Here is a 25,541-nt window from a genome sequence, read left to right on the forward strand (position 1 = left end):
TATCCAGGTTTGCTGATGATACAAAGCTAGGTGGGACAGTAAGCTGTGAGGAGAACACAAAGAGTCTGCAAAGGGATATAGATAGACTAAGTGAGTGGGCAGTAAGGTGGCAGATGGAGTATAATGTAGGGAAATGTGAGGTTATTCACTTTGGTAGGAAGAATAGAAAAACAGAACATTTTTTAAATGGTGAGAAACTTTCAAATGTTGGTGTTCAGAGAGATTTAGGTGTCCTCGTGCAAGAAACACAGAAAGCTAGCATGCAGGTACAGCAAACAATAAGGAAGGCAAATGGCATGTTGGCCTTTATTGCAAGGGGAGTGGAGTATAAGAGTAAGGAAGTCTTGCTACAATTGTACAGGGTCTTGGCGAGACCGCACCTGGAGTACTGTGCACAGTTTTGGTCTCCTTATCCAAGGAAGGATATGCTTGCCTTGGAGGCGGTGCAACAAAGGTTCACTAGATTGATTCCTGGGATGAGAGGGCTGTCCTATGATGAGAGATTGTGTAGAATGGGCCGATACTCTCTGGAGTTTAGAAGAATGAGAGGTGATCTCATTGAAACATACAAGATTCTGAAGGGGATTGACAGGGTAGATGCTGAGAGGTTGTTTCCCCTGGCTGGAGTGTCTAGAACTAGGGGGCATAGTCTCAGGATAAGGGGTAGGCCATTTAAGACTGAGATGAGGAGGAATTTCTTCACTTAGAGGGTTGTGAATCTTTGTGATTCTCTGCCCCAGAGGGCTGTGAATGTTGAGTCTTTGAGTATATTCAAGGTTGAGATAGATAGATTTTTGGACTCTAGGGGAATCAAGGGATATGGAGATCGGGCGGGAAAGTGGAGTTGAGGTCGATCATCAGCCATGATCTTATTGAATGGCGGAGCAGGCTCAAGGAGCAGTGTGGCCTACTCCTGCTCTTATTTCTTATGTTCTTATGAATGAAAGGTCAGTCCCAAATCACAATCCATTTGACCAGTTCTGTTGAAGGGTCCCACCCAAAAGTTTAACCTGTCCTTTTCTCTTTGTGGGATTTTCTGTTTCTACTCCAGAGTTCCAACATTCACAGATTTTCTTTTCATTCCTAAAGTCATGCAGTTTTGCTACTACAGAAAGAAGTAGAAAACAGGCAAGATTTCTCCTGACTATCTGGCAGAGAATGGTGGACAAACAACTTCATTCATTCCCTCAAAGTCTGTAAGCTTGGCAAATTAGATTGATAACTTGGAGTGCAAAGTTGCCACTGCCTGGCTTGGTGTCGAAGAAGGTGCATATAAGTCCCCATTAACTGGACATGGCTTCCAGCAACACCTCAGGCACCAGATATTGATATAACATATTCCAAAGCTGCATCCATACACACAGCCTGTTTATGTATCTTTTTACTTGGCTTTTGTTTCATGTTGTTTGACTGGATGGAAAAGGAATGTAGGAGCATAGTTGTAATTATACTGGAACATTCTGTACATCCCTTTATACCACTTGCTGAAGGTCATAAGAACATAAGACGTAGGAGCAGGAGTAGGTCATTTGGCCCCTCGAGCCTGCTCCGCCATTCAATAAGATCATGGCTGATCTGATCTTGGCCTCATCTCCACTTCCCTGCCTGCTCCCCATAACCCTTGACTCCCTTATTGTTCAAAACTCTGTCTATCTCCACCTTAAATATATTCAATGACCCAGCCTCCACAGCTCTCTGGGGAAGAGAATTCCAAAGATTCACGACCCTCTGAGAGAAGAAAATCTTCCTAATTTCCGTTTGAAATGGGTGCCCCCTTATTCTGAAATTGTGCCCCCTAGTTCTAGATTCCCACATGAGGGGAAACATCCTCTCTGCATCTAACTTGAATCTTATATGTTTCAATAAGATCCCCTCTCATTCTTCTAAACTCGAATGAGTATAGGCCCAACCTGCTCAACCTTTCTTCATAAGACAACCCCTTAATCGCCGGAATCAACCTCGTGAACCTTCTCTGAACTGTCTCCAATGCAAGTATATCCTTCCTTAAATAAGGAGAACTAAACTGTATGCAGTATTCTAGGTGTGGTCTCACCAACGCCCTGTACAGTTGTAACAGGACTTCCCTGCTTTTATACATCATTCCCTTTGCAATAAAGGGCAACATTCCATTTGACTTCCTAATTACTTGCTGTACCTGCATGCTAACTTTTTGTGATTCATGTACGAGGACCCCAGATCCCTCTGTATCTCAGCATTTTGTAATCTCTCTCCATTTTAATAATAATTTGCTTTTTTATTTTTCCCACCAAAGTGGATAACCTCGCATTTCCCACATTAAACTCCATCTGCCAGATTTTTGCCCACTCACTTAGCCTATCTATATCCCTTTGGAGATTCTTTGCGTCCTCCACACAATTTGCCTTCCCACCAGGTCCAGATTGCGTTGTGATCAGATGCAAATAATTCTTCATGTGAATGCTGGATTTACTGGAGGTTGCCGTGATATGTTCTTCCTCAGGAATTCTGCCCTCTCTGAAGACAGTACAATGAATGGACGGCTAGTGGGTGACAAGGTGTACATCTTGCTGCCATGGATAATGACCCCACTGAAAGTTACAAGAACAACAGCTGAGGAATGGTAAAACGAGACACATGCCTTGATCAGAGTTGTCATTGAGAGAACCATAGGCATCCTAAATGGGTGCTTTGGATGCCTTGATAGATCAGGAAAGGCTTTGCAATATGCTCTAGAGTGTGTATTGAACATAGTTGTAGTCTGCTGTGCCCTACACAATTTTGCCATCTAAAAAGGCCTGGACACAGATTCCCAGAGATGTCTCTAGAGATTTTGGGGGCAGAAAAGCTTGGAATGGTGCTTCAGAAAGACTATCACCTGGAGGACTCCTCAGTTTCAGCTACAAGAGGCGTCAGAACTCAATTTATCAATGTAATGTTGTCATCTATTTAATAGTCTCCTTTTGTCATCACTACTATTACTCCTTAATGCCCATCTTCACAGAAATTACAAATCATTCAATCCTTAAACACAAGGATGAGAATTTTAAATTGGAGATGTTGGGGGACCGGAAGCCAATGTAGGTTCGCGAGCACAAGGGTGATGGGTGAGTGGGACTTGATGTGGAATAAGATACAGGAATTTAGCACATTGGATCCAAAATTGCCTTTGTGGCAGGAGGCAGAGGGTGATGGTCGAAGGTTGTTTTTATGACTGGAAGCCTGTGTCCAGTGGTGTACCGCAGGGATCAGTGCTGGGTCCTTTGCTGTTTGTAGTGTACATTAATGATTTAGATATGAATGTAGGAGGTATGATCAGTAAGTTGGCAGATGACACGAAAATTGGTGGAGTGGTAAATAACAAGGAGGGAAGCCTCAGGCTACAGGACGATATAGACGGGATGGTTAGATGGGCAAAACAGTGGCAAATGGAATTTAACCCTGAAAAGTGTGAGGTGATGCATTTTGGGAGGACTAACAAGGCAAGGGAATACACAATGAATGGTAGGACCCTAGGAAGGACAGAGGATCAGAGGGACCTTGGTGTACATGTACATAGATCCCTGAAGACAGCAGGACAGGTAGATACGGTGGTTAAAAAGGCATATAGGATACTTGCCTTCATTAGCCGAGGCATAGAATATAAGAGCAGGGAGGTTATGATGGAGCTGTACAAAACGCTAGTTAGGCCACAGCTGGAATACTGTGTGCAGTTCTGGTCACCACACTATAGGAGGGATGTGATTGCATTGGAGAGGGTGCAGAGGAGATTCACCAGGATGTTACCTGGGCTGGAGCGCTTCAGCTATGAAGAGAGACTGGACAGGCTGAGGTTGTTTTCCTTAGAGCAGAGAAGGCTGAGGGGGGACCTGATTGAGGTATACAAAATTATGAGGGGCATAGATAGGGTAGATAGAAAGGAACTTTTCCCCTTAGTAGAGGGGTCAATAACCAGAGGGCATAGTTTCAAGGTAAAGGGCAGGAGGTTTAGAGGGGATTTGAGGAAAAACTTTTTCACCCAGCGGGTGGTTGGAATCTGGAACTCACTGCCTGAAAGGGTGGTAGAGGCAGGAACCCTCACAACATTCAAGAAGCATTTAGATGAGCACTTGAAACGCCATAGCATACAAGGCTATGGACCAAGTGCTGGAAAATGGGGTTAGAATAGACAGGGCTTGATGGCTGGCGTGGACACGATGGGCCGAAGGGCCTCTTTCTGTGCTGTATAACTCTCTGACTATGACTCTATGAGGAAGCACAGGTTTGGATAAGCTGAAGTTTACAGAGGGTGGAGGATGGGAGATTGGCCAGGAGAGTATTGGAATAGTCAAGTCTGGAAGTGACAAAGGCTTGGATAAGGGTTTTAGCAGCAGATGGGCTGAGGTGGGGTGGAGGCAGGTAATGTTACGGAGGTGGAAGTAGGCAGCCTTTGTGATGGAGAAGATTTGGGGTCAAAACCTCAGGTCAAATAGGACACCCAGTGGCAAGGTGGGTGGGGGCTGAAAACAATCGCTTCAGTCTTTCAAATGTTTAACTGGAGGAAATTGTGGTTCATCCAAGACTGGATATTGGACAAGCAGTCTGACAATGCAGCAGCAGTGGAGGGGTTTAAAAAGGTGGTGGAGCGGTAAAGTGTACACGTGGAAACTGACCCCATGTCTGCAAATTATATGGTCAAGGAGCAATACATAGATGAGGAAAATTAACAAGGAAAATTAATGAGGTCTAGCATAGATCTTTGGAGACTCTGGAGACAATGGTATGGTGGCAGGAAGAGAAGTCAGTACTAGAGATGCTCTGGCTATGATCAGATAGGTAAGAGTAAAACCAGAGAGAGCAGTCCCACCAAGCTGGACAATAGAGAAGAGGCAATGGAGAAGAATGACTACAGAGAGGTCGAGGAGAACGAGGAGGGATAATGTACCATGCTCACAATCACAGAGGATGTCATTTGTGACTTTGGTTAGGGCCGTTTCAATGGGCCAGAAATTGCTGAACGGGGCTTGCAGCCCCGTTTTTGCACTTACCCCGCGCTACTGCCGATCAGCTCCAGGGACGCCTGCACTTGGTGAAACAGAAAGAAGAATCCCGGGCAGCGTATGACGTCATGCCGCCCAGGAGTGCAGCCAGCGCGAAGCAAGGAGCGTACAGTGCAAGTGAGACACGCCCCTTGAGGTCTCTGTTTCACTGGACACGCTCCCAATGTTTCTGTCAAGCTGCTAAGCATTTTTACATGCAAAGCAGCAGTTTAAATAGGTTTTTGGAAGTTTTTTGAAGATTTTGGTAACTTTTATAAACTTTTTAAAATGTTTACATTATTTTGAGTAATCTGAAGTAGTTTTAAACAGAATGAAAGCAATTTAAAGACTTTTAAAAGCCCTAAAAGAATTTTTTTAATTCCATTTATTTCTTTAGCAATGTCGTCGTCATATGTGTCTTCACACTGTTCCCTTTGGGGAACTGTATGAAGTGGTGGAAGGATTTATGGCCATGATTAACGCTCATTCCGTGACCGTAACCATCTTTGAATCAGCCATTAGGGCGGTTAGTCCGATGGCGGGAGGGTTTTACGGGCTCCCACAAGCTATACAAGGAGGGGGGGGCCACCCACACCCACACCCACGGACGCAAATATCCCACTGGATGTCAACCCAGAATTTAGAGCCGGAGCTCCGACTCCACTTGCCGGGACTGTCTGGAGCGGGGTTCGAAACCCTACCCTGATCTGGCCCAGCGGCGGGGATCCTACCGCTATGACAAAGGCCCAATCCAATTAGCAACGTGAAATGGCAGCATAGGGCTCCAGTCACGGGGAGGGAAAAGGCGCAGGAAACGTATGGGTGTCACCTTTTGTGCGGAGTGGGCCTTTTGCGTAGCAGTAAGCATCCCCGCCGCTGGGCCAGAAGGAGTAGGGTTTTGAACCCCACTCCAGACAGTCCCGGCAAGTGGAGTCGGAGCTCCAACTTTAAATTCTGGGTGGACATCCAGCGGGATGCTTGCGTCCGTGGGTGTTGGTGGCCCCCCCCCCCTCAGATGGGTTGTGGGAGCCCGTAAAACCCGCCCGCCATAGGACTAACCACCCTAATGGCTGGTTCAAAGATGGTTACGGTCACGGAATGAGCGTTAATCACGGCCATAAATCCTTCCACCACTTCATACAGTTCCCCAAAGGGAACAGTGTGAGGATACGTACGATGATGACCTCTTGCGCAATGCACCTCCTTGGACCCTCAGTCGCAGATGCGAGGGGGCAAGTTGTGCAATTGTTAAATTTTTTATTTTATTGACATGTAAAATGTTGGCCCAGTAATTCCCTTCCAAATGCGCATCTGGCCGGATGAAATGCCGGTTTTCAGCATGCACAGTGCATGTGGGGAAAACCGGCATTTCCTGTCCTCTGAACGAAGGGGTTCAGAGGCAGAACGCGTGCGACTGCACAGGCAGCGCGTGCGCAGTATAATTCGCCGCTTTCATTAATGCTTTCAGTGAGGTCCAGTCATTACAACTTACACATGAAAAAAGCATGGGTACAGTTGCTCCAGAGGCTGCGGAGGAAGATATTTCTTATCGTGGAGCTTCTGAAAGTATGTATGTCTGTATATATTCCTTTGCATGTTATGTATATATTCCTTTACCTATGTGTATGAATGTATTATTTAATTATGACTTTCAGAGAAAGTAACTTATTGGAAAATCATAATTAAAAATATACATTCATACACATTAGCAAAGGAATATAAAACATACATACATATACGTAAAGGAATATATGTGGACATACATACATAACTCATTCTCACATTCCATTCACACAGCCACAATTGCTCCTTCTACCTACCGTTCTGAAAACCCGTTTAAAAAAAAAAAAAATTAAAGTTTAAAACTTAGTTAAAATTTCTTAAAATAACTTCCCTCCCTTTCCCAAACCTAAATATTGCATTTCATAAGCTCCTCCATAAAATATATCTCCTTCCCCAGCCAATGAACAACTTTACACTTGCTTTTTTTAAGTGCAAGTTCTAGGGACTTACCCTCACTGAATCCATCAGTGAAATCTACAAAGTTCACTGCGCAAGCGCTGCCTGTGCAGTCGCACGCGCTGTGAATAGACCTCGGGTCTGGAAATGCCGGCGTTCCCCGCATGCGCTGTTCCTGCTGAACGCCGGCATTTCCAACGGCCAGATGCGTGAGTAATCCGACCGTACTCACGCTTCTGGCCTGGAATTTCTGGCCCAATGTTGTGGTGGGAGGAAATCTAATTGGAGAGATTCAAACTCTGGAGAGGAAAGTGTGGCTGGGGATGGGGCAGTATTTTGCAAGGACAGAAAGATCAAGGGTTGGTGTTCTGAAGAAGGGGTTGCTGATGGTGGTTTTGAAGGGGAAGGTCCTGCCAGGTCCTCCACTTAAAGACATGCTTTAAAAGTGCCACAAAATCTCACATTAGCCATCCATTACACATTTACTTCAGTCTGGCAAAACGTTCACTACTTACCTGCTGCTCCCCCAGCCTGCTGATGCAATTTTCAGTAGGCTCTTTAAAGGCTGCACCTGCACTTTCCATTCCCCCAAATTACACAGGGGTCACTCTCAGCCAGTGCCAATGGATATACAAATTAGATGACGCTGGGGTTTACGGCAGGATCAATGCTGGAGAGGATCATCGGAGGTAGTGTCATCTATGGGGTGCAGCACCACTGTACATGGCCCTGTGGGATTTTGGGGCTACAGTTTTGCGTCCAAATGATTTTATTCTATATTTTCATCTCTCAGGATGGAGCATCTTGTCCTGTCAGATCAACTGGAATTTTGATTTTCTCTGACTTAATCAGGAGATGAAATAGATCATAAAGATAACAGAGTGATTATTTGCAACGCATTTTTGACTATCTCTGTGCTTGCGCGTCCGTTTGGTACTGCGCATGCGTACTCGATCCAGTCACGCACGCACATTATCCAATGGTGCGGCAGCTGCGGCCTGCACCGCCATGCTTCACTCAGCTCTGTACGGAGAAGGTCAATTCTTAAATTGTTCTTACATTGTAGGTTTAAAAAGGAATTAGAGCAGTACATCCCAGCTATACGATTAAGCATTTAAACCTCTAGTTGCCTAATAGGGGAGAGGAGAGGGGAGAGAGGAGAGGGGATCGAAGGGGAGAGAGGAGAGGGGATTGAAGGTGAGAGGGGAGAGGGGATCAGAGGGTGGAGAGGAGAGGGATCAGAGGGGGGAGAGGAGAGGGATCAGAGGGGGGAGAGGAGAGGGGATCGAAGGGGGAGAGGAGAGGGATCAGAGGGGGGAGAGGAGAGGGAATCGAAGGGGAGAGAGGACAGGGGATCGAAGGAGGAGAGAGGAGAGGGGATCGAAGGGGAGAGAGGACAGGGGATCGAAGGAGGAGAGAGGAGAGGGGATCAGAGGGGGGAGAGGAGAGGGGATCGAAGGGGAGAGAGGACAGGGGATCGAAGGAGGAGAGAGGAGAGGGGATCGAAGGGGAGAAAGGAGAGGGGATTGAAGGGGGGAGAGAGGGAATCGAAGGGGAGAAAGGAGAGGGGATCGAAGGGGGGAGAGGACAGGGGATCGAAGGAGGAGAGAGGAGAGGGGATCGAAGGGGAGAGAGGACAGGGGATCGAAGGAGGAGAGAGGAGAGGGGATCAGAGGGGGAGAGGAGAGGGGATCGAAGGGGAGAGAGGACAGAGGATCGAAGGAGGAGAGAGGAGAGGGGATCGAAGGGGAGAAAGGAGAGGGGATCGAAGGGGAGAGAGGACAGGGGATCGAAGGAGGAGAGAGGAGAGGGGATCGAAGGGGAGAGAGGACAGGGGATCGAAGGAGGAGAGAGGCGAGGGGATCGAAGGGGAGAGAGGACAGGGGATCGAAGGAGGAGAGAGGAGAGGGGATCGAAGGGGAGAAAGGACAGGGGATCGAAGGAGGAGAGAGGAGAGGGGATCGAAGGGGAGAGAGGACAGGGGATCGAAGGAGGAGAGAGGAGAGGGGATCGAATGGGAGAGAGGAGAGGGGATCAGAGGGGGGAGAGGAGAGGGGATCGAAGGAGGAGAGAGGAGAGGGGATCAGAGGGGGGAGAGGACAGGGGATCGAAGGAGGAGAGAGGAGAGGGGATCGAAGGGGAGAGAGGAGAGGGGATCGAAGGGGAGAAAGGAGAGGGGATCGAAGGGGAGAAAGGAGAGGGAATCAAAGGGGAGAAAGGAGCTTGGAGAGGGAGGAGCTTGGAGATGGGGTGAAGGTCAGGAGCTCGGGGGAAGGTCAGGAACTTGTTGGGGGGGAGCACGGTGAGAACAGTGGGCAGGGGGAAAGAACGTGATCCAGGTCTAAAGGAGGGGTGATGAAGCAAGAATGTGATCCAGATGGGGAGATGGATCACGTTCTCCCGCCCTCTGTTAGACCTGGATGACGTTCTTCCACCGCCACCCCCTTTTACACCTGCACCACGTTCGTCCTCTCCTCTCCAACCACCGCCCCCACCCACCCCAGGCTGCAGCGGTTCAAGAAGGCAGCTCACTACCACCCTCTCGGGGCCAACGAGGGATGAGCAATAAATAAATGAATTTTTAAAAATGAGAGCGTATTCTGTGTTGGTCCTACAACATGCATAACATTACATTGATGTGTTACTTGCCGGACTCGACTATTCCAATGTTCTCCTGGCCAGCCTCCCATCTACCACCCTCAATGAACTTGAGCTCATCCAAAATTTTGCTGCATGTATCCTAACACGCTGCAAGTTGCTTCACCCATCACTGCTGGGCGCGCTAAGCTGCGCGGCCACGCAGCTGTCTGGAGGTCCCGTGCAGCCCGTTAAAGGGACCGCACACCCAAAAGAAATTAGGGGGAACATTGTCCACCATCACCTTGATTTTAAAATTCTCATCCTCATGTTAAAATCCCTTCCATGGCCTCACCCCTTCCTATCTGAACTCGGCAGTGTGAACGCTGTGAATGCTCCTTACCTCGGAGGGTGAGGCCTGTCTGTTCTCTGAAAGCAGTAGTGTTAGCAGCACTGTGAGCTCTGCAGCCTGGCTGGCACAATGAAAGGATCAAATTACACATTGCAAAGATCTTAAGGGCCCCGAAATTCCGTTCCCTACGGGTGTGTACACGCTGTGTACTCATCCATAGGGCCAACGGAAGTGCCGGTTTCACGCATGCACTGCGCATGCGCTGGAAACCGGAACTTCCGTTCTCTGAAGAAAGGGGTTCGCAGGTCAAACGCCTGTGCCGGAGAGGCAGTGCGTACACCTGGAACTTCCGTTTTTTTTGAGGTTGATGCAGTTCGGGTAAGTCGGTAGCAGCTGTGCCTGGAAAAGCAGGTGCAAGGCTTGCTTTTAACAAGGTAAGAGGTGATATCAGTAAAATAAAAAAAATTTTAACACTTATTTATCATTTTAAAATACTTTAAAGGTAAATTTATTTTTAGCCCTGTTAAAAACTTTAATTATTTTTTTCAAAAATTTCAAATTTATAGTCATTTTAAAAATGTGATTTAAAAAAAAAATTATTTGAAGTTTTACTTATGTTTTGAGGGTGATCTCTATTCATAGGTTTGACAGGTAAATCTATGAATGGAGATTCCCTGCTCCGATTGGCTCTCCATGGCCCACGTGATCCCAGGGACGCTGCAAACTAACTGCGCCCCTGGGATACGTGTACCCTGCACACCGGCAGTTTGAGGAAGCACGTCAACGGAATTCTATGCCGGCCCAGAACATTACGGTCGGCGCGGTTCGTTTGTGCAGGTCGGGGGCTTACGCCCGTGGGAAGCCTCCGACCGGAATTTCTGGGCTTGATTACTCAGGCAGACAGGATCTAATTACACATTCCAGACACATTGCTGGGTGTGTCTTGTCCTCCAAGGGGACCAATCAGAAATCTGCTCTTGTCCTCCAAGGGGACCAATCAGAACTTTGGCGTTACAAATAGTTACGACCTAAAGGTAAATAACTGGAGGTGTAGCAGTCTGCAGGACATATCGGCCCAGATTTTGCTGAAGCTTGCCCCGTTAATTAGACTTCTTCCCTCATACACTTTTTGCTGGATGTAAGAGCTGATAATAGGTCATCTGGGACCTTGGTGAACGATAGGACCAGCAGTCTATCTCCTTAACCCATAAGATTTAAGATTGAGAAAAAAAACATAGGAACTACAGAGAAAGAAATAGCGTGATTTAGAGTCAAATCAGGTACAGAAAGAGAAATAAAGAGAGGGAAAGAACGATTGAAATAAGAGAGGGGGAAAAAAGGCAGAAAATAAAAGTAAACTAAAAATTTAAAATTTTACAAATCTCTAACAATTTACTACCTATTAGAATGAAATTCCACAGTTTGAATTGTTCCCTTTCTGGGGCAAAGAGGTTGAGTGGCATTGCAGGAACATAAATCTTGTAATTAAAAAAATACTTACGCTGTTAAGTAGCAGCCCTAACTTTCAGTGGTGAGTTTAATTGGCAATTATTCTGCAATTGCAGCAATTTCATGAAACTGATGGGGAGGTTGAGGGCTAGCTCTCGTTTTCGCACGGCTAACGAAGGATTGGCACAAATCATCCCCCAACTTGTGGTGATTCGAACTTCACGGGGGTATCTCTTCCTCACCACAAGGTGCTGGCCGATTTAAACATTAATAATGGCGAGCGCCATTAAACTCGCCGTTATCTTGGCAGCAAAATCTGGGTCAATATTTCATGATTTTTTTTTACAAATATATAAGCTTAATTTATTCAGGTGGGTTTTGTTTATGCAGTGGGAGATGATCATGAGTATATGAGAGATGAAGATTTCAGCCTGTTGGGTAATTTGCCAAGTTCTAAGTAAGTGGGAGGTGCTCCATCAAGTTGGTGCCTTCTGCTTTCTCCATATAGCTGAAAAGTACCCACCATCCTGCCAGAGGGAAACATTCATTTTGGTGGTTACTGGACAAGCATGAAAACGGGCAGAAATAGAATTGGCACTGGATGTAACTTGCTACCATCTGCTCAAAGTAAACTGCAGGACTGAGCGTTTTGATTACACATTTGAACTATAGGCTCTGTTGATGGTTCTGCATGTTTATCCAGTGAGTAGCTAAGCCACACAGACTAAGATTCCAGGTTCAGTTCCTGGGCACAGTCCTATAGATGTAACAATTTGATATCAATGGACATTAAGTCCCATGGTCCTATATTGGTTTGATCAGATTGGACAGTCAGCTGCTGAGCCCGACTGTTTGAAAACAGTTCCTGAGGCCAGGAGCATTAAGCAGCTTAATTAATGTCAATAGAGAGAAGGTTATTAACCCCAAGTCTCCAACAAGCATCTCATTCTATCTCTGCATATTGCTTCAGTTCTCTCACATCAATAAGCCTGGTCGCGCCTGCCAGTTAGTTTCCTCTGATAATGCCATCTGCAGTCAGTATTTTGCTCAAACAAGAAATTCACAAAAACAAGTGATGACAGTCCCAATTAAAAAATAAGTCCTGATAAGATCAGCTTCTTTAAAAGGAGTCAAGATAGTACTAAAAGGAATCCTGAATAGTGAATGCAATAGAGTCCTGATAGCAACAGGCACTCTTTAAAAGGAGGACTGAAGACGAGATCTTTGTTTAAAAGTCCTGATGTTGAGATAGTTGTTTCGGTTTGGGGTTTTTACACTGGATATACTACTTGGGTTTGGTGTCAATGACCAATCCCACAAGTGGACTTTGAGTACCCTATCAACCAGGGTGTGTCTTTATTTGCTCAATATCTATGTACATGTAGTGAGAACCAGAGATTGAACATAGAACCCTTACCCATGTATTCCGGTTTATTGCAATACTAGCTGGAGTGCCCGGCGGTGCCGAGGCTTTTTTGAGGGCATGTTGTTGTTGGAAGAGAGAGAGAGCGCGACTGGGGGGAAGAGAGAGAGCGACTGGGGGGAAGAGAGAGAGCGACTGGGGGAAGAGAGAGAGCGACTGGGGGAAGAGAGAGAGCGACTGGGGGGAAGAGAGAGAGCGACTGGGGGGAAGAGAGAGAGCGACTGGGGGAAGAGAGAGAGCGACTGGGGGGAAGAGAGAGAGCGACTGGGGGGAAGAGAGAGAGCGACTGGGGGAAGGGGGCTAGGGGGAGGGGGAGGGGGGAGGGGGTGTGGGGAGGGAAGGGGGAGGGGGGGAGGGGGAGGGGAGGGGGGAGGGGAAGGGGAGGAGAGGGGAAGGGGGGAGGGGGGCTGGGGGGATGGGGAAAGGGGGGGTGGAGGGGGAGGGGGTGTGTGGGGCAGAAAGGGGGGGAAGGAGGGGGGAGGGGGGAAGGGAGAAAGGGAGGGGGGGAGAAATGGAGGGGGGAGCCGGCGATGGCTCCGCGGAGCTCCGTGCCGCCCCACGCACTGACATGGCCCAGCCGAGCGCAGCGCCCCGGTCAGCCCGAGCCCCGCCCCCCCGAGCCCCGCCCTCCCGAGCCCCGCCCCACGCCCTCCCGAGCCCCGGCTTCAAGACCGCCGATTGCGGCTGGGCCTGCGCTGGAGCCAAGCCCCGGGAACGGGCGTGAGCCGGCTTGAGGCTGTGCGAGAGGGCCGGGCCCGGTTGCCGGGGTAACCCTTCCCCCCTTCCTGCTCTCCCGAGCACCGGCCTCCCGAGCCCCGCCCTCCCAAGCCCCGCCCTCCCGAGCACCGGCCCCCCGCCCGAGCCGCGGCGGGGAAGGAGAGAGAGAGCCGCCGCTCCTCCGGTCGATGTGTCGCGGACCGACCCCTGATGAGCGCCCGATCAGCTGAGTCCGAGCCTCGCGGTGACCGCATCTCACCTCCCGCTAGGCTCCCTCCCGCCCGCTTTTACCAAAATGGGGGTGATGGCTACGCTCGGCCCAGTCCCGCGCCGCCAGCCTTTACAACGATGGCGGCGATCGCGGGGCGGGCCCTGCGGGAGGGGTGGTGCCTAGCTCGGGCGTGGCTAGGCAACAGAGGCCCAGGCTTCCAGGCCTGCAAAAACGGTGAAAGGCGGGAAAATTATAGAGGTTAGAGAAAAGATTTACAAATTAATTAACTTTTTTTAAAAACAATTTGTGTTTTAAAAGCAACTTTTTTTTTGCTGGAAATCTAGATTTGAAAAGAAACACGCAGAAAGTGGGAAAAAAAAATAAACTTACGAATCAAGATGGCTGACACTCACCTCAGTTCAGAATGATAAGGCCCGCCCACACATGCACCAATTGGTCAACCGTCAGGTCACTGAACTGCAGGATTGGTCAATCGTCACGTCACTCAACTCTAGGATGGCCCGCCCGCACACGCAATGAACCCGCCCCCCACTTGATGCTAATGAGCGGATAATGAGCGGAATTTTGAACCTTTTTGGATACCGTCGGCACAATTTTTGTCCGACCAAAAAGTAAATACGCCTATGAGAGTCCCCTAATGATAAGCTTTCTTTTGATATAACATATGTGTAGGTACGCTCCATAACTTTTGATTGTATAGCCGGACAGACAGACAGAAAGACAGACAGACAGACAGAGAGACAGACAGAGAGACATACTGTTTTATATATATAGATATATATCCCTGTCCTCAGGAGGCAGAAGAATAAACATTCAATCAAATGGAGGCTCAGGCCTCTAAACCCACAGACAAATCTATTTAACACTGAGCAGCTAAATGAACAGCATTCAGTACAAACAGTATATTTACTGTAATTATGAACGTTATTATTCTCCTGCACTACCACTCAACGTAACACTAATCCTTGAAATATGATCACTCACTTCTTATGTGGTTAAAAACTACCACAGCCAGATCTAGTTCAATTTCTCTGCTGGCTTTAAACTCCCTGACTGACAAACGTAAGGTCAGACATATATATATCATTCCACATTATTTGAAGGTATACTAAAAAAGGAGCCTTGGTCAATTAAATTTTTTGGAAAGGTAACAGAGAGAGTAGACAAGGGTAATGCAGTATATGTAATTTATCTAGATTTTTAAAAGGCCTTCGATAAGGTGTTGCATAATAGACTAATGAATAAGGTCAGAGCATGCGGAGGCAGGGGTCAAGTAGCAGAATGGATAGCTAGCTGGCTTCAAGTCAGAAAGCAGAAAGTAGGGGTAGAGGGTAGCTAATCAGAGTGGCAGAAGGTGGGAAATGGTGTTCCACAAGGATCAGTGCTGGGACCAATGTTGTTCACAATTTATATTAACGATTTAGACTTTGGAATCAAAAATACAATTTCTAAATTTGCAGATCACACCAAATTGGGGGGGGGGGATAGTCAATACTGAGGAGGACTGCAACAAATTACAAGAAGACATTAATAAGCTGGAAGAATGGGCATATAATTGACAAATGAAATTCAACACAGGTTATAATAAGGAGGTCACGTAGAAGAGGGGTAGAAGAGCAAAGGGATCTCAGAGTACAAATACACAAATCACTAAAAGTTGGGACACAGGTTAACAAGGCCATAAAAAAAGCAAACCAAGCACTAGGGTTTATTTCTAGAGGGATTGAATTGAAAAGTAGATAAGTTATGCTAAATTTGTATCGAACCTTGGTTAGACCACACTTGGAGTACTGTGTACAGTTCTGGTCGCCATATTATAAAAAGGATATAGACGCACTGGAGAGGGTGCAAAAAAGATTTACAAGGATGATAGCAGAAATGCGAGGGTATACCTATCAGGAAAGGATGAGCAGGCTGGGTCTCTTTTCCCTTGAAAAGAGAAGGCTGAGGGGTGACCTAATAGAGGTCTTTAAAATTATGAAAGGTTTTGATAGAGTAGACACAGAGAGTGTTCCCACTTGTGGGGAAGAGCAAAACTAGAGGCCATCAATATAAGATAGTCACCAAGAAATCAAATAGGGAATTCAGAAGAAACTTCTTTACCCAGAGAGTGGTGAGAATATGGAACTCGCTACCACAGGGAGTGGTTGAAGCAAATAATATAGATGCATGTAAAGGGAGGCTAGACAAGCATATGAGGGAGAAGGGAATAGAGGGTTATGCTGATAGAGTTAGATGAGGGAAGTCGGGAGGAGGCTCAAGTGGAGCACAAATGCCGGCATGGACTGGTTGGGATGAATGGCCTGTTTCTGTGCTGTATATCCTATGTAATCCTATGTAAACTGTATTTCTCATGAGTACCTTAGCAGGAATTCACAGCTTGTCAATTACCTAGGACGCTTGTCTCCATTCACTTTGTATAATCTGTGATGGTTGGAAATTGTGCAGACAACTACCAAATAATGCTATTCAACAGATTGAAACCAGTGAATCTGCATTCAATGTACATTAGCATATTAAACTCCCTTTGTTCAACAGGAATTAATATTAATGAATACCTCTGGCCCACCAGGCTGTAATGCATATTCCTGTAGCTTGGAGGAAACAGTATCAACCACAGCTGTGACCAGCGAAAAAAGTTGGATAAATAAAATAACAAAGATATAAATGGTTTATTTTTGTTACTGCTGTTGATAACTGAACTACTGTCACCTTTGATAACAGACTTAATGAATAATCCACCACATATGTTATAATCAGAACACAGTGAAGAGGACCGCACAATGAACAATATTATTATGGAATAACAACAGAAAATGCTGGAAAAACTCAGCAGGCCAGGCAACATCCGTGGAGAGAAATTAGAGTTGACGTTTCAGGTCGAAACCCTTTTCCAAAAAAAAGCAAACCAAGCACGAGGGTTTATTTCTAGAGGGATTGAATTAAAAAGTAGATAAGTTATGCTAAATTTGTATCGAACCTTGGAATATTATTATGGTGTAGTTTTAACAATTGGCATTGTATATGCAATTACTAGGTTGATGTACAGTACCTCCAAAAGGCAGCGTACACCGCAAGCAGTGTTAAAAGGGCCATACAGGCAATTCCACACCCGATCATCAAGGGGACCGACGGCACTCCTGTAAAATCCATGCTCTGAAAAGTAAATCAAAAAGGGAAGTCAGATTGTCCCAGGATGTAGCAACACTGCTACTGTTTGTGTTTTTGCACAAATGTAAATACAGAATAATATAAATAATATTTGCATTTATATTGCAACTTATCATGTTAAAACATCTCAAAGTACTTCACACTATTAATTACTTTTGTAGTGCATTGATTCTTCTGCAGGAAAATGGGGCAACAAATCTGCACCAGTGATAACCCATAACCAGCAGTGAGATGAATGGGCAGTTAATCTGCTTTTGGTGGTGTTGGTTGAGGGCTGGACATTGTCCAAGAAAGCAAGAGAACTCACTGGCTTTCTTTGAATAGGCCCATAGGATCATTAAGACAGCACCTCCAACAAAATGCCATGTTGCACTGGCGTGTCAGCCTGGATCATGAGCTGAAATCCTGTTTAGTTTAGTTTTTAGTTTTCACTGAGATACTTTGTTGCACTCAGTGCCAAACACTGCTCCCGACGAACATGGATGTGACTTTATATGTACAATACAGAACAGAGACCCTTATTGCTGTAATATCTTTCTAGAATTGGTGCATGTACTCCCATGTTCTCCAATTCTTTTGATAACAGAAGAATACACACTCATTCACACCGTATAATTCAGGCTACAAACTACAATTCAGGTTTTTTAACAGTATAAAGTGAACAACAGCTATTGCTTGATTTTAGACATTTGACTTACACCTCTTCGAGTATCCAAAATTATAAAACATTTGATACGTCACTAACTCTCTTAGTAATACTGAACCTGGACCGGTGTCCAGAACATAAAACATAAAGTGAGGTTCTGTCTGATGATCACGGAATGTCTACAGTCACCTCCACAAGGGCTGTAGTACAGAGGTATGAGAAAAACTGAAAAGCTGGGAACATGCTGCTTGTGATCCATCCTTCAGCTGTGGCTCCATGGGTAGCACACTCGCCTCTGAGTTAGAAGGTTGTGGGTTCAAGTCTCACTCCAGGGATTCTGAGCACATAAAGCTAGGCTGACACTCCCAGTGCAGTGCTGAGGGAGTGCTGCACTGTTAGAAGTGCCATCTTTTGGATGAGATATTAAACAGGCCCTGTCTGCTCTCTCAGGTGGACGTAAAAGATCCCATGGCACTATTTCGAAGAAGAGCAGAGGAGTTATCCCCGGTGTCCTGGCCAGTATTTATCCCTCAACCAACATAACAAAAACAGATTATCTGATCATTATCACATTGCTGTTTGTGGGAGCTTGCTGTGCACAAATTGGCTACTGCGTGTCCCACATTACAACAGTGACTCCACTTCAAAAGTACTCCATTGACTGTAAAGCGCTTTGAGATGTCCGGTGGTCGTGAAAGGCGCTATATAAATACAAGTCTTTCTTTCAAATGTTTTGAAGTTCAAAATTGGGATACATGAGGTCAAAAAATGTCCTCTTTAATTGATCAAACAATATCAAAACGAAAGTTTCCTGAACTCACCCAGATGTTTGTCCCAGGCCCATTTTTGCACTTTATTAACCCTATTAACGCTTTCACTGATTTAGAAAAAATAATGGTTTCTACTTCCTTTGAAATCAAACTGTACTTGCATACGAATAACGACTTTGAAGTGACATTGTGCATGCCATACAGCAATGTGTATTCCCTCCAAAGTGTATAAAACAAGTTAGTGGAGACATAAGCAACTGAGAGTTACTCTCCCAGCATGCAGTACCCAAATTTAAAGTGATCAGTCACATCTTATAAATAAATAGATATGAAATATATATAGACTTTCTAATAATTTGAAACATGATAGGCACATAGAAACAGGATTGGGCCATTCAGCCCCTCGAGTCTGTTCCATCATTCATTGAGATCATGGCTGATTTGTATCCTAATTCCATACACCTGCCTTGGCTCCATATCATTCAATACCTTTGGCTAGTAAAAAGCTATTGATCTCAGATTATAATTATTGGCCCAGTAATTCGGGTCCCAACGCGTGAGTAAGCACCGTGTACTCACGCGTGGGCCCGATGGAAGTGCCGGTTTTCAGCATGCACAGCGCATGCGCGGAAAACCGGCATTTCCTTTCCTCTGAACCAAGGGGTTCAGAGGTGGAACGCGTGCGCGCAGGAGTCTGCGCGTGCGCGCTGAAATTCCTTTTTTTTACAGGGATGCCCGTGCGATAAGGCCTCCAGTTTTTACGCGAGAAAAAAGCACGACGTAAGTACTTAGTTTTAAAATGTAAGTGGTCTATTAATTAAAGTTAGAAATTTTTTTCCACAGGTTTATTATTTTTAAAGACTTTAGAGTTTACAGCACAGAAAGAGGCCCTTCGGCCCATCGTGTCGTTACAGTAAAGTAAGTGTATTTTTCGACCCGATTTTAAAAAAAATTATTTTTTTCAAAAATTTGATTAATTGTTTAAATTAGTTTTTTACAGTTATTAATAGTTCATTTAATTAGTGGGATTTTTTTTTTACTTTTAGTTGAAGTTTAAGTACTGTTTTGGGCACCCGGAGTTTTCATGAGTTTGACAGTTCTTACTATCAAACTCATGAATGAACTTTTGCAACCTCCGATTGGTTGCCCAGTGCTCACGTGATCCCAGCCGGCTCATCGAACTACGCCGCTGGATCACGCAAGCACAGCGCGCCGGGAGCTGAACCGGGCCAGTGACAGGAAATCCACGCAGGGCCAGGCTTCAACTGTCGGCGCGCTATGTAAGTGTAGGTCGGGGGCTTGCACCCGCGGGAAGCCCCCGACACCAATTTCTGGGCCACTAATTGAGCTAGCATCTACTCTTTTTTGCGGGAGAGTTCCACACTTCTACCATTCTTTGAGTGAAGTGTTTCCTAACTTCTCTCCTGAATGGCCTGGCTCTGATTTTAAGGTTATGTCCCCTTGTCCTGGACTCCTCCACCAGCGGAAGAAGTTTCTATCTACCCCATCAATTCCTTTCAAAATCTTAAAAAACACAATCATAACACCCATTAACCTTCTATATTCCAGGAAATGCAAGCCTAGTTTATATAATCACTGCTCATAATCTAACCCTTGGAGCCCTGGTAACATTTTGGTGAATCTGTGCTGCACTCCTTCCAAGGCCAATATATCCTTTCTAAGGTGCGGTGCCCAGAAATATACACAATACTCCAGATGTGGTCTAACCAGGGCTTTGGATATCTGTCGCTCCCCTTTATATTCTAGCCCTCTAGTAATAAAGGCTAACATTCCATTAGCATATTTGGTTATTTTTTGTAACTGACCACTACATTTTAGTGATCTGTGTACATGGAGCCCTAAATTTCTTTGGACCTCACAATTCCAATGTTTTCACCTTTTAAAAAATACTCGGATCTATCCTTTCTTGATCCTAAATGGATGATCTCACACTTACCTATGTTGAAATCCATCTGCCACAGCTTTACCCGGGATTTTACAGGGCCTATGTGCGTACGCAGTCGTAAGTGCCTCGCAAGTTCTGGGTTTCTGCGTGCGCTGCACATGCGCACAAACCCGGAACTTACGATCTGTCAAGTTTCAGCTCGATAGATCATCGCCATGCGCAGGAAATGGACATTCACTGGTGCAGGGTTGGGATATTTACCCAACTACTGCCCAGTGAATGCCCACAAAACTTTTACGTCTGGTAAAGCAGGCGTAGGTCCTTCTTTTACCAGCATATGGGTTAAAATAAATATTAAAATACATATTTTAAAATCATTTAAACATTCAAAAATCTTTAAAATTAGTTTAGGTTATTTGTGGCTCCTTTAAAAATGTTTAAATTTATTTTTTAGAAAAATAAATTTTTGTTTAAAATGTTTAATTAAATTGTATTTTAATTAATTTTAACCATGTGGTGATTTATTTTTATTTAGGTTGTGTGAAAGTGTATTTGTTATGTCATTCCTATTATGATTATGGGGATTCCGTACGTAAATGAGATCCCCAGAAGTATAACAGGAATTCCCCCTTAGTGATTGCTTGGGCCGGCCCATGCGATTCCAGGGATGCTTGCGAACCGCAACGCCCCTGGGATACGTGGGCCTTTACGCAGGCATACGCCTGCGGGCCCAGGACTGCAAGCGTCCGAAGATATGGAGGCACCAGGTAGGTGCGTACTTTTCTTGTGGATCGAAGGCATTCGCCCGCAGGAAGCCTCCGACCACATTTTCAGGTCCAATGTCTTTGTAATTTTATGCTCCCTTCTACTTTGCTATGCCATCAATGTTCGTGCCATCGGCAAACTTGAGACATGTGACTCTCTATTGTGTTATCTAAGTCACTAATAAATACAGTAAATAATTGAAGCCCCAGCACAGATCCTTGTGGTATATCACTAATCACTTCCTTCCAATTTGAGTACATACCCATTGTGAAAATTGACATTATACTTAGCATGCTGGGTAGAATAAAATGGCCAAGTAAAAATAAGCTATCAAGGGGTTAAAAGAACAAACTTGCTTAGGTTGTAGCTAAAGCATAGAAACAAATGTGTCACAACGTGTCTAGGACCAAGAGACCTTTCAAAATACCCACCCACATTGATGATGTGATAACAGCTGTATTGACTCACTAGCACAAGGGAGGCATAAGGCTATAGAATAGATAAACTATTCATGATTGTCGCTAGACAAAGAAGCAAAACTACTGAGTAAGCTGATCATTTTGGTAACAAGATTCAGACATGAGTAAGCTGATCATTTTGGTAACAAAATTCAGACAGAACCTCCTGACAGGATATATGATTAAATAACCTTGTCTGGAGATATTTCTGTCCTGCTGACCTTTTGATTGTCCTTATGCAAACTCTTAATTTGTTCAAAATGATACAATACCATTACACGTGATATATGGAACGCTTGCTTGTTTGAGTGTATAAATATGCTGCATTCGCTGATGTTCTTTGGAGTTGTTGGCCTAGCCTTTGTCCAGGCAGCTCTCCCCTTGTGCAAGTAAAAATAAACTAACAATCTGATGGTGCTGCTTGTGTTTTAGAGTCTTACTCGGAGTCGAGATTTCGACAGTAAAACTTGGAGGTTCCACCGAGATCGCTTACTACCTACCGGTGAGTAAACGGACAAGAACACGATGACTCTCTAAGAACGGACCCTAACTGGCCAGTTATCAGTGGCGCTTAGTCACCAAAGGGGTTCCTCCTTGGACAGTACAGTATGTAGTCTGTTTGTCTCGGCAGGAGTACTGCGATCTGTTAAGACTCATTTCAGGGTTGAGTTGAAATTTTTGTTATCACTTCCTCTTTCAGCTTGACAGTAAAAGGAGACAGATTTCGAAAACCTGAACCCTGAAAACAGGCCGGGCAGATTGTTGAAAGGAAGGTAAGAAGAGACGTCTGTAGAGGTCCCTGTTTCTTGAAGGAAAGAAACGATTACCCTTGAAAGAAAGGGAGAGATATCCTTGAAATAGAGGAAAAGTAAAAAGTGACGCTCGTCCTTGAAAGATAGGACTTATCCTTGAAAGACAGGATTTTAAAGTAATAAGTTTTACTGTTAAGGACTCAGTCTGTAGGGGCATACAACGCAGACTGAGAATTGGCTATTTGTTTAGTTAGAGTATAAGAATTATGATCTGTATACCCCTCTGGGTTTTTGCAATTTTTTTGTCATCTCTGTAATATTTTTTGCTTTGTATTATTGTGCTACTATTGTCTGTGAGCTCTTGGAAAAACATAACAGGGGATTCAACAGGGGAGGTTGGGTCTTAGGAACACTTAAATTGGTAGAGAGTAAAAAGTGATCAGGGGATCGTCAATCTGTTTTCAGCAGTATATCCCACACACCCAGACTGGTCAAGTGACGGCCAGGTGAAGTGGGCATAGAAAACTTGGTTGGAACGGAGGGATTGTGATACCAATTACTTGTGATAACCTCAACCAATAAAAATGGGAGCCAGAGCAAGTAAAATACCAGAAAAAGGCACACCTGCCTGTTACATGCTCCAGAATTGTGGTCAGACATCAATAGATGACTTACCCAAATGGGTAAAATGGACCAAAAAGGGGAAAAGGCCATTCCCACCGGATGGTACATTTAATCTAGACCGAATAACGTGTCTCGAGGGGTGTCTCTTAGAAAGGGACCCAGGGAGAAGTGGTAGAAAGAAAGTAAACTGGTCGGCATTTGGAGATTGGAAACGGGACGCTGAGAAAAGACGTGAACGAAGTATTGAAGCTAGTAACGCAGGACGTAGTAAGAAAAAGCGAGTCGAAGAAGGTAATGGGGATGTATGTATCCAAAAACAAATGGTACTAAGAAGGGCACAAAGAAACAATCCCGCTGCCCCTCGTTGGGCTGCAGAGGAAAGGGATGAAGTAGATGATGATTGGCTGGGGTATCCACCCCTGCCTCCACCTTACGTAGCACCACCTGATAATAATAACCCCCTTGTTGGTAACAATGATAGATTGCCGGCTCTACCACCCCCAACCCCAGTAGACAATGATAAAACGCAAAACCCTCAACCACAGGCAAATGGCGAAAGGGGGGGCGGTCCGGCTGCCTACACTCATAGTCAAGGGTCCGGTGATCTGTCCACATCAACACCCACCAGTATGTACCCTCTTAGGTACTTTCCTAACAACAACCCAGCTGGTGGAGACCCGATAGGGGTCCATAGACCATGGACTGCTGCCGAACTTAGAGCCATGGTAGATGGGCTCCCAGATCCCCGATTAGACATAGAAAAATCCATAGACCAACTAAGGACCATTGTTCTCTGTCATGAACCAAGTATTCTGGATGTGGAACAATTGTTTAAAGCCTGGATGAAAGACTCAAAATTTAATGCTTTTGAGGAAGGGGACGATGGTTTTAAAGGATTTAGGGACCATCGAGGGTCACAAAACCCAGGTCCTACTACCATGCCCAATGCTAATTTCTGGAATAACTGTTGGGCTGCAATGCATGCTAAATTCCCAAAGAAGACTAATTGGGCAAAAATTATGGAAACAACCCAGAAAAGGATGAGGATATAGAAGATTATGTAGAAAGATTGGAGGAAATAATGGCCCAACATTCGGGATTGCCAAAAGAATCCCAAAAAGCACCCATGGTCAACGCATTAGTAAATGGCCTTAGGCCAGAATTAAAAGACCCTCTAAAATTGGTTTGCCTGGGATGGAGACAGAAAAACCTCCCAGAGTTGGTGGCCATATTGAAAAACTTACAGGAAAGAAATTCCAAATCTAAGAATAAGGTCACAGTTCTTATGGAACAAACCACCGAACCCACTATGTATTACCAAGGCCAACAGTATCCCCAGCAAAATAGGGGAAGGGGCCGAGGTTTCGGAAACAAAAGAGGATTCGGAGGTAGAAATAGAGGAGGTATGGGACGAGGGGGTCAGTGGAACAAAGGTGGGGGAAGTGCAAGCTGCTATAATTGTGGGCAAATGGGACATTGGAAAGCCAATTGCCCTTGCCCACCACGCCAACAACAACAGCAAAACTGGCAATTACAACAAAATGGGGGACAATGTAATGAATTTACCCAGGGAAACGGTTCTACCCAAGCACAGGCTCACGCCCGCCCTCAAGCGAATTTTTCAGTCCACAACCCATGGGGAGCACAAAATGCTACCCAGAATCAAAGTGGACAAAGTTTAAATTAACCCTATTCAGCATGATGCCTGGGACCTGACCCGCAGATTGCCCAAAAGCAATTACCCCTAGTACGATTGCCTGCAGTTTCAACCAATATGACAGAAGAGCCCACCTTAATAATAAATATGGAGGGAAAAGAAATTCCTTTTCTGGTAGATACGAGAGCCACCAATTCAGTGTTGACAAAACAATATGCAGAAGGAATTCCGTGTACAGCCAGTAGTGCCAGTTGCGTAGGATTGTCAGGAGTTACTCAGACCATGACTTGGTCAGAACCCCTCAATGTGCAAGTAGATAATTACAGGAATCAACATACCTTTTTACTGTCTCAAGAAGTACCAGTGAATTTATTAGGAAGAGACTTATTATGCAAAATGAAGGCAACGATTGTTTGCTCTGAAAAAGGACTTGAAGTCCATGTTCCCGTAGACAGATGTGGTATGTACCACTACAGATCAAATTGTCCCCGGTCCTATACGCATGGCAGATTTGTGAAGATGGTCTTAGCAAAACATTGTCAACTATTATAGGCTCCCTCCAATTTGTCCTTAGATCGGTGTCCGAATACCAGAAAGAATTGCATTTGGGCCATTGGTATACAGAGCTCCACTGCACAGCCTTTTATGATGAGACAGAATAGACAAATACCACAAAAGATATTATAAGCCCGTTCTACAACACAGATATTTGCTGAAAATTCAGAAAATTTTAATTGGTCCCGAAGGCATAGCCACCGCTGTTCTTTTACCCATGGAAGCATGGGACCTGTTTGAAGAGAAAGACAGTAAACCACATTGCACCCTAGCGGTGGCACAAGGACATGCACCAAGGGACTTGGGACCAATGGTTAGAAGAATGGGAGGACTAGGAATAGAAAAAGAGTGGCAAGTGCCTCAGGGTACCTTGGTCCAGTATGAAGAAAAGCAGGGATATGGGGTGGAGTTGCAGACAAGCCTGCTGTTCGAAGGCAAATTTGAGGCAAGGGTGTTGGACATCCATAACTTCCCGCTCCTACCAGAAGTAGAGAAACTTCTGAGTCAAATCCCCAAGCAAGTATGGTCTAGCTA

At 45.3% G+C, this 25,541-nt stretch overlaps 1 protein-coding gene across 10 annotated transcripts in view; it reads right to left on the minus strand.

The window, feature by feature from the left end:
• The window catches only part of LOC147103064 (adhesion G protein-coupled receptor B2-like), a 1,231,153-nt gene that overhangs the window by 218,860 nt on the left and 986,752 nt on the right, over nucleotides 1-25,541 (minus strand). For all 10 annotated transcript variants that reach the window (XR_015072890.1, XM_085962346.1, XM_085962351.1 and 7 more), the window contains one exon: nucleotides 16,756-16,859. Coding sequence is in view for 9 of the 10 variants with exons in the window: in XM_085962346.1 (XP_085818472.1) it covers nucleotides 16,756-16,859 (104 nt within the window). In the remaining variant the exon portion in view is untranslated. The remainder of the gene's footprint in view (nucleotides 1-16,755; nucleotides 16,860-25,541) is intronic.

The sequence above is a fragment of the Somniosus microcephalus genome, chromosome 20 (assembly GCF_052327205.1).
Source record: "Somniosus microcephalus isolate GS21.2 chromosome 20, FLI_Smic_1.0, whole genome shotgun sequence".
Taxonomy (NCBI): domain Eukaryota; kingdom Metazoa; phylum Chordata; class Chondrichthyes; order Squaliformes; family Somniosidae; genus Somniosus; species Somniosus microcephalus.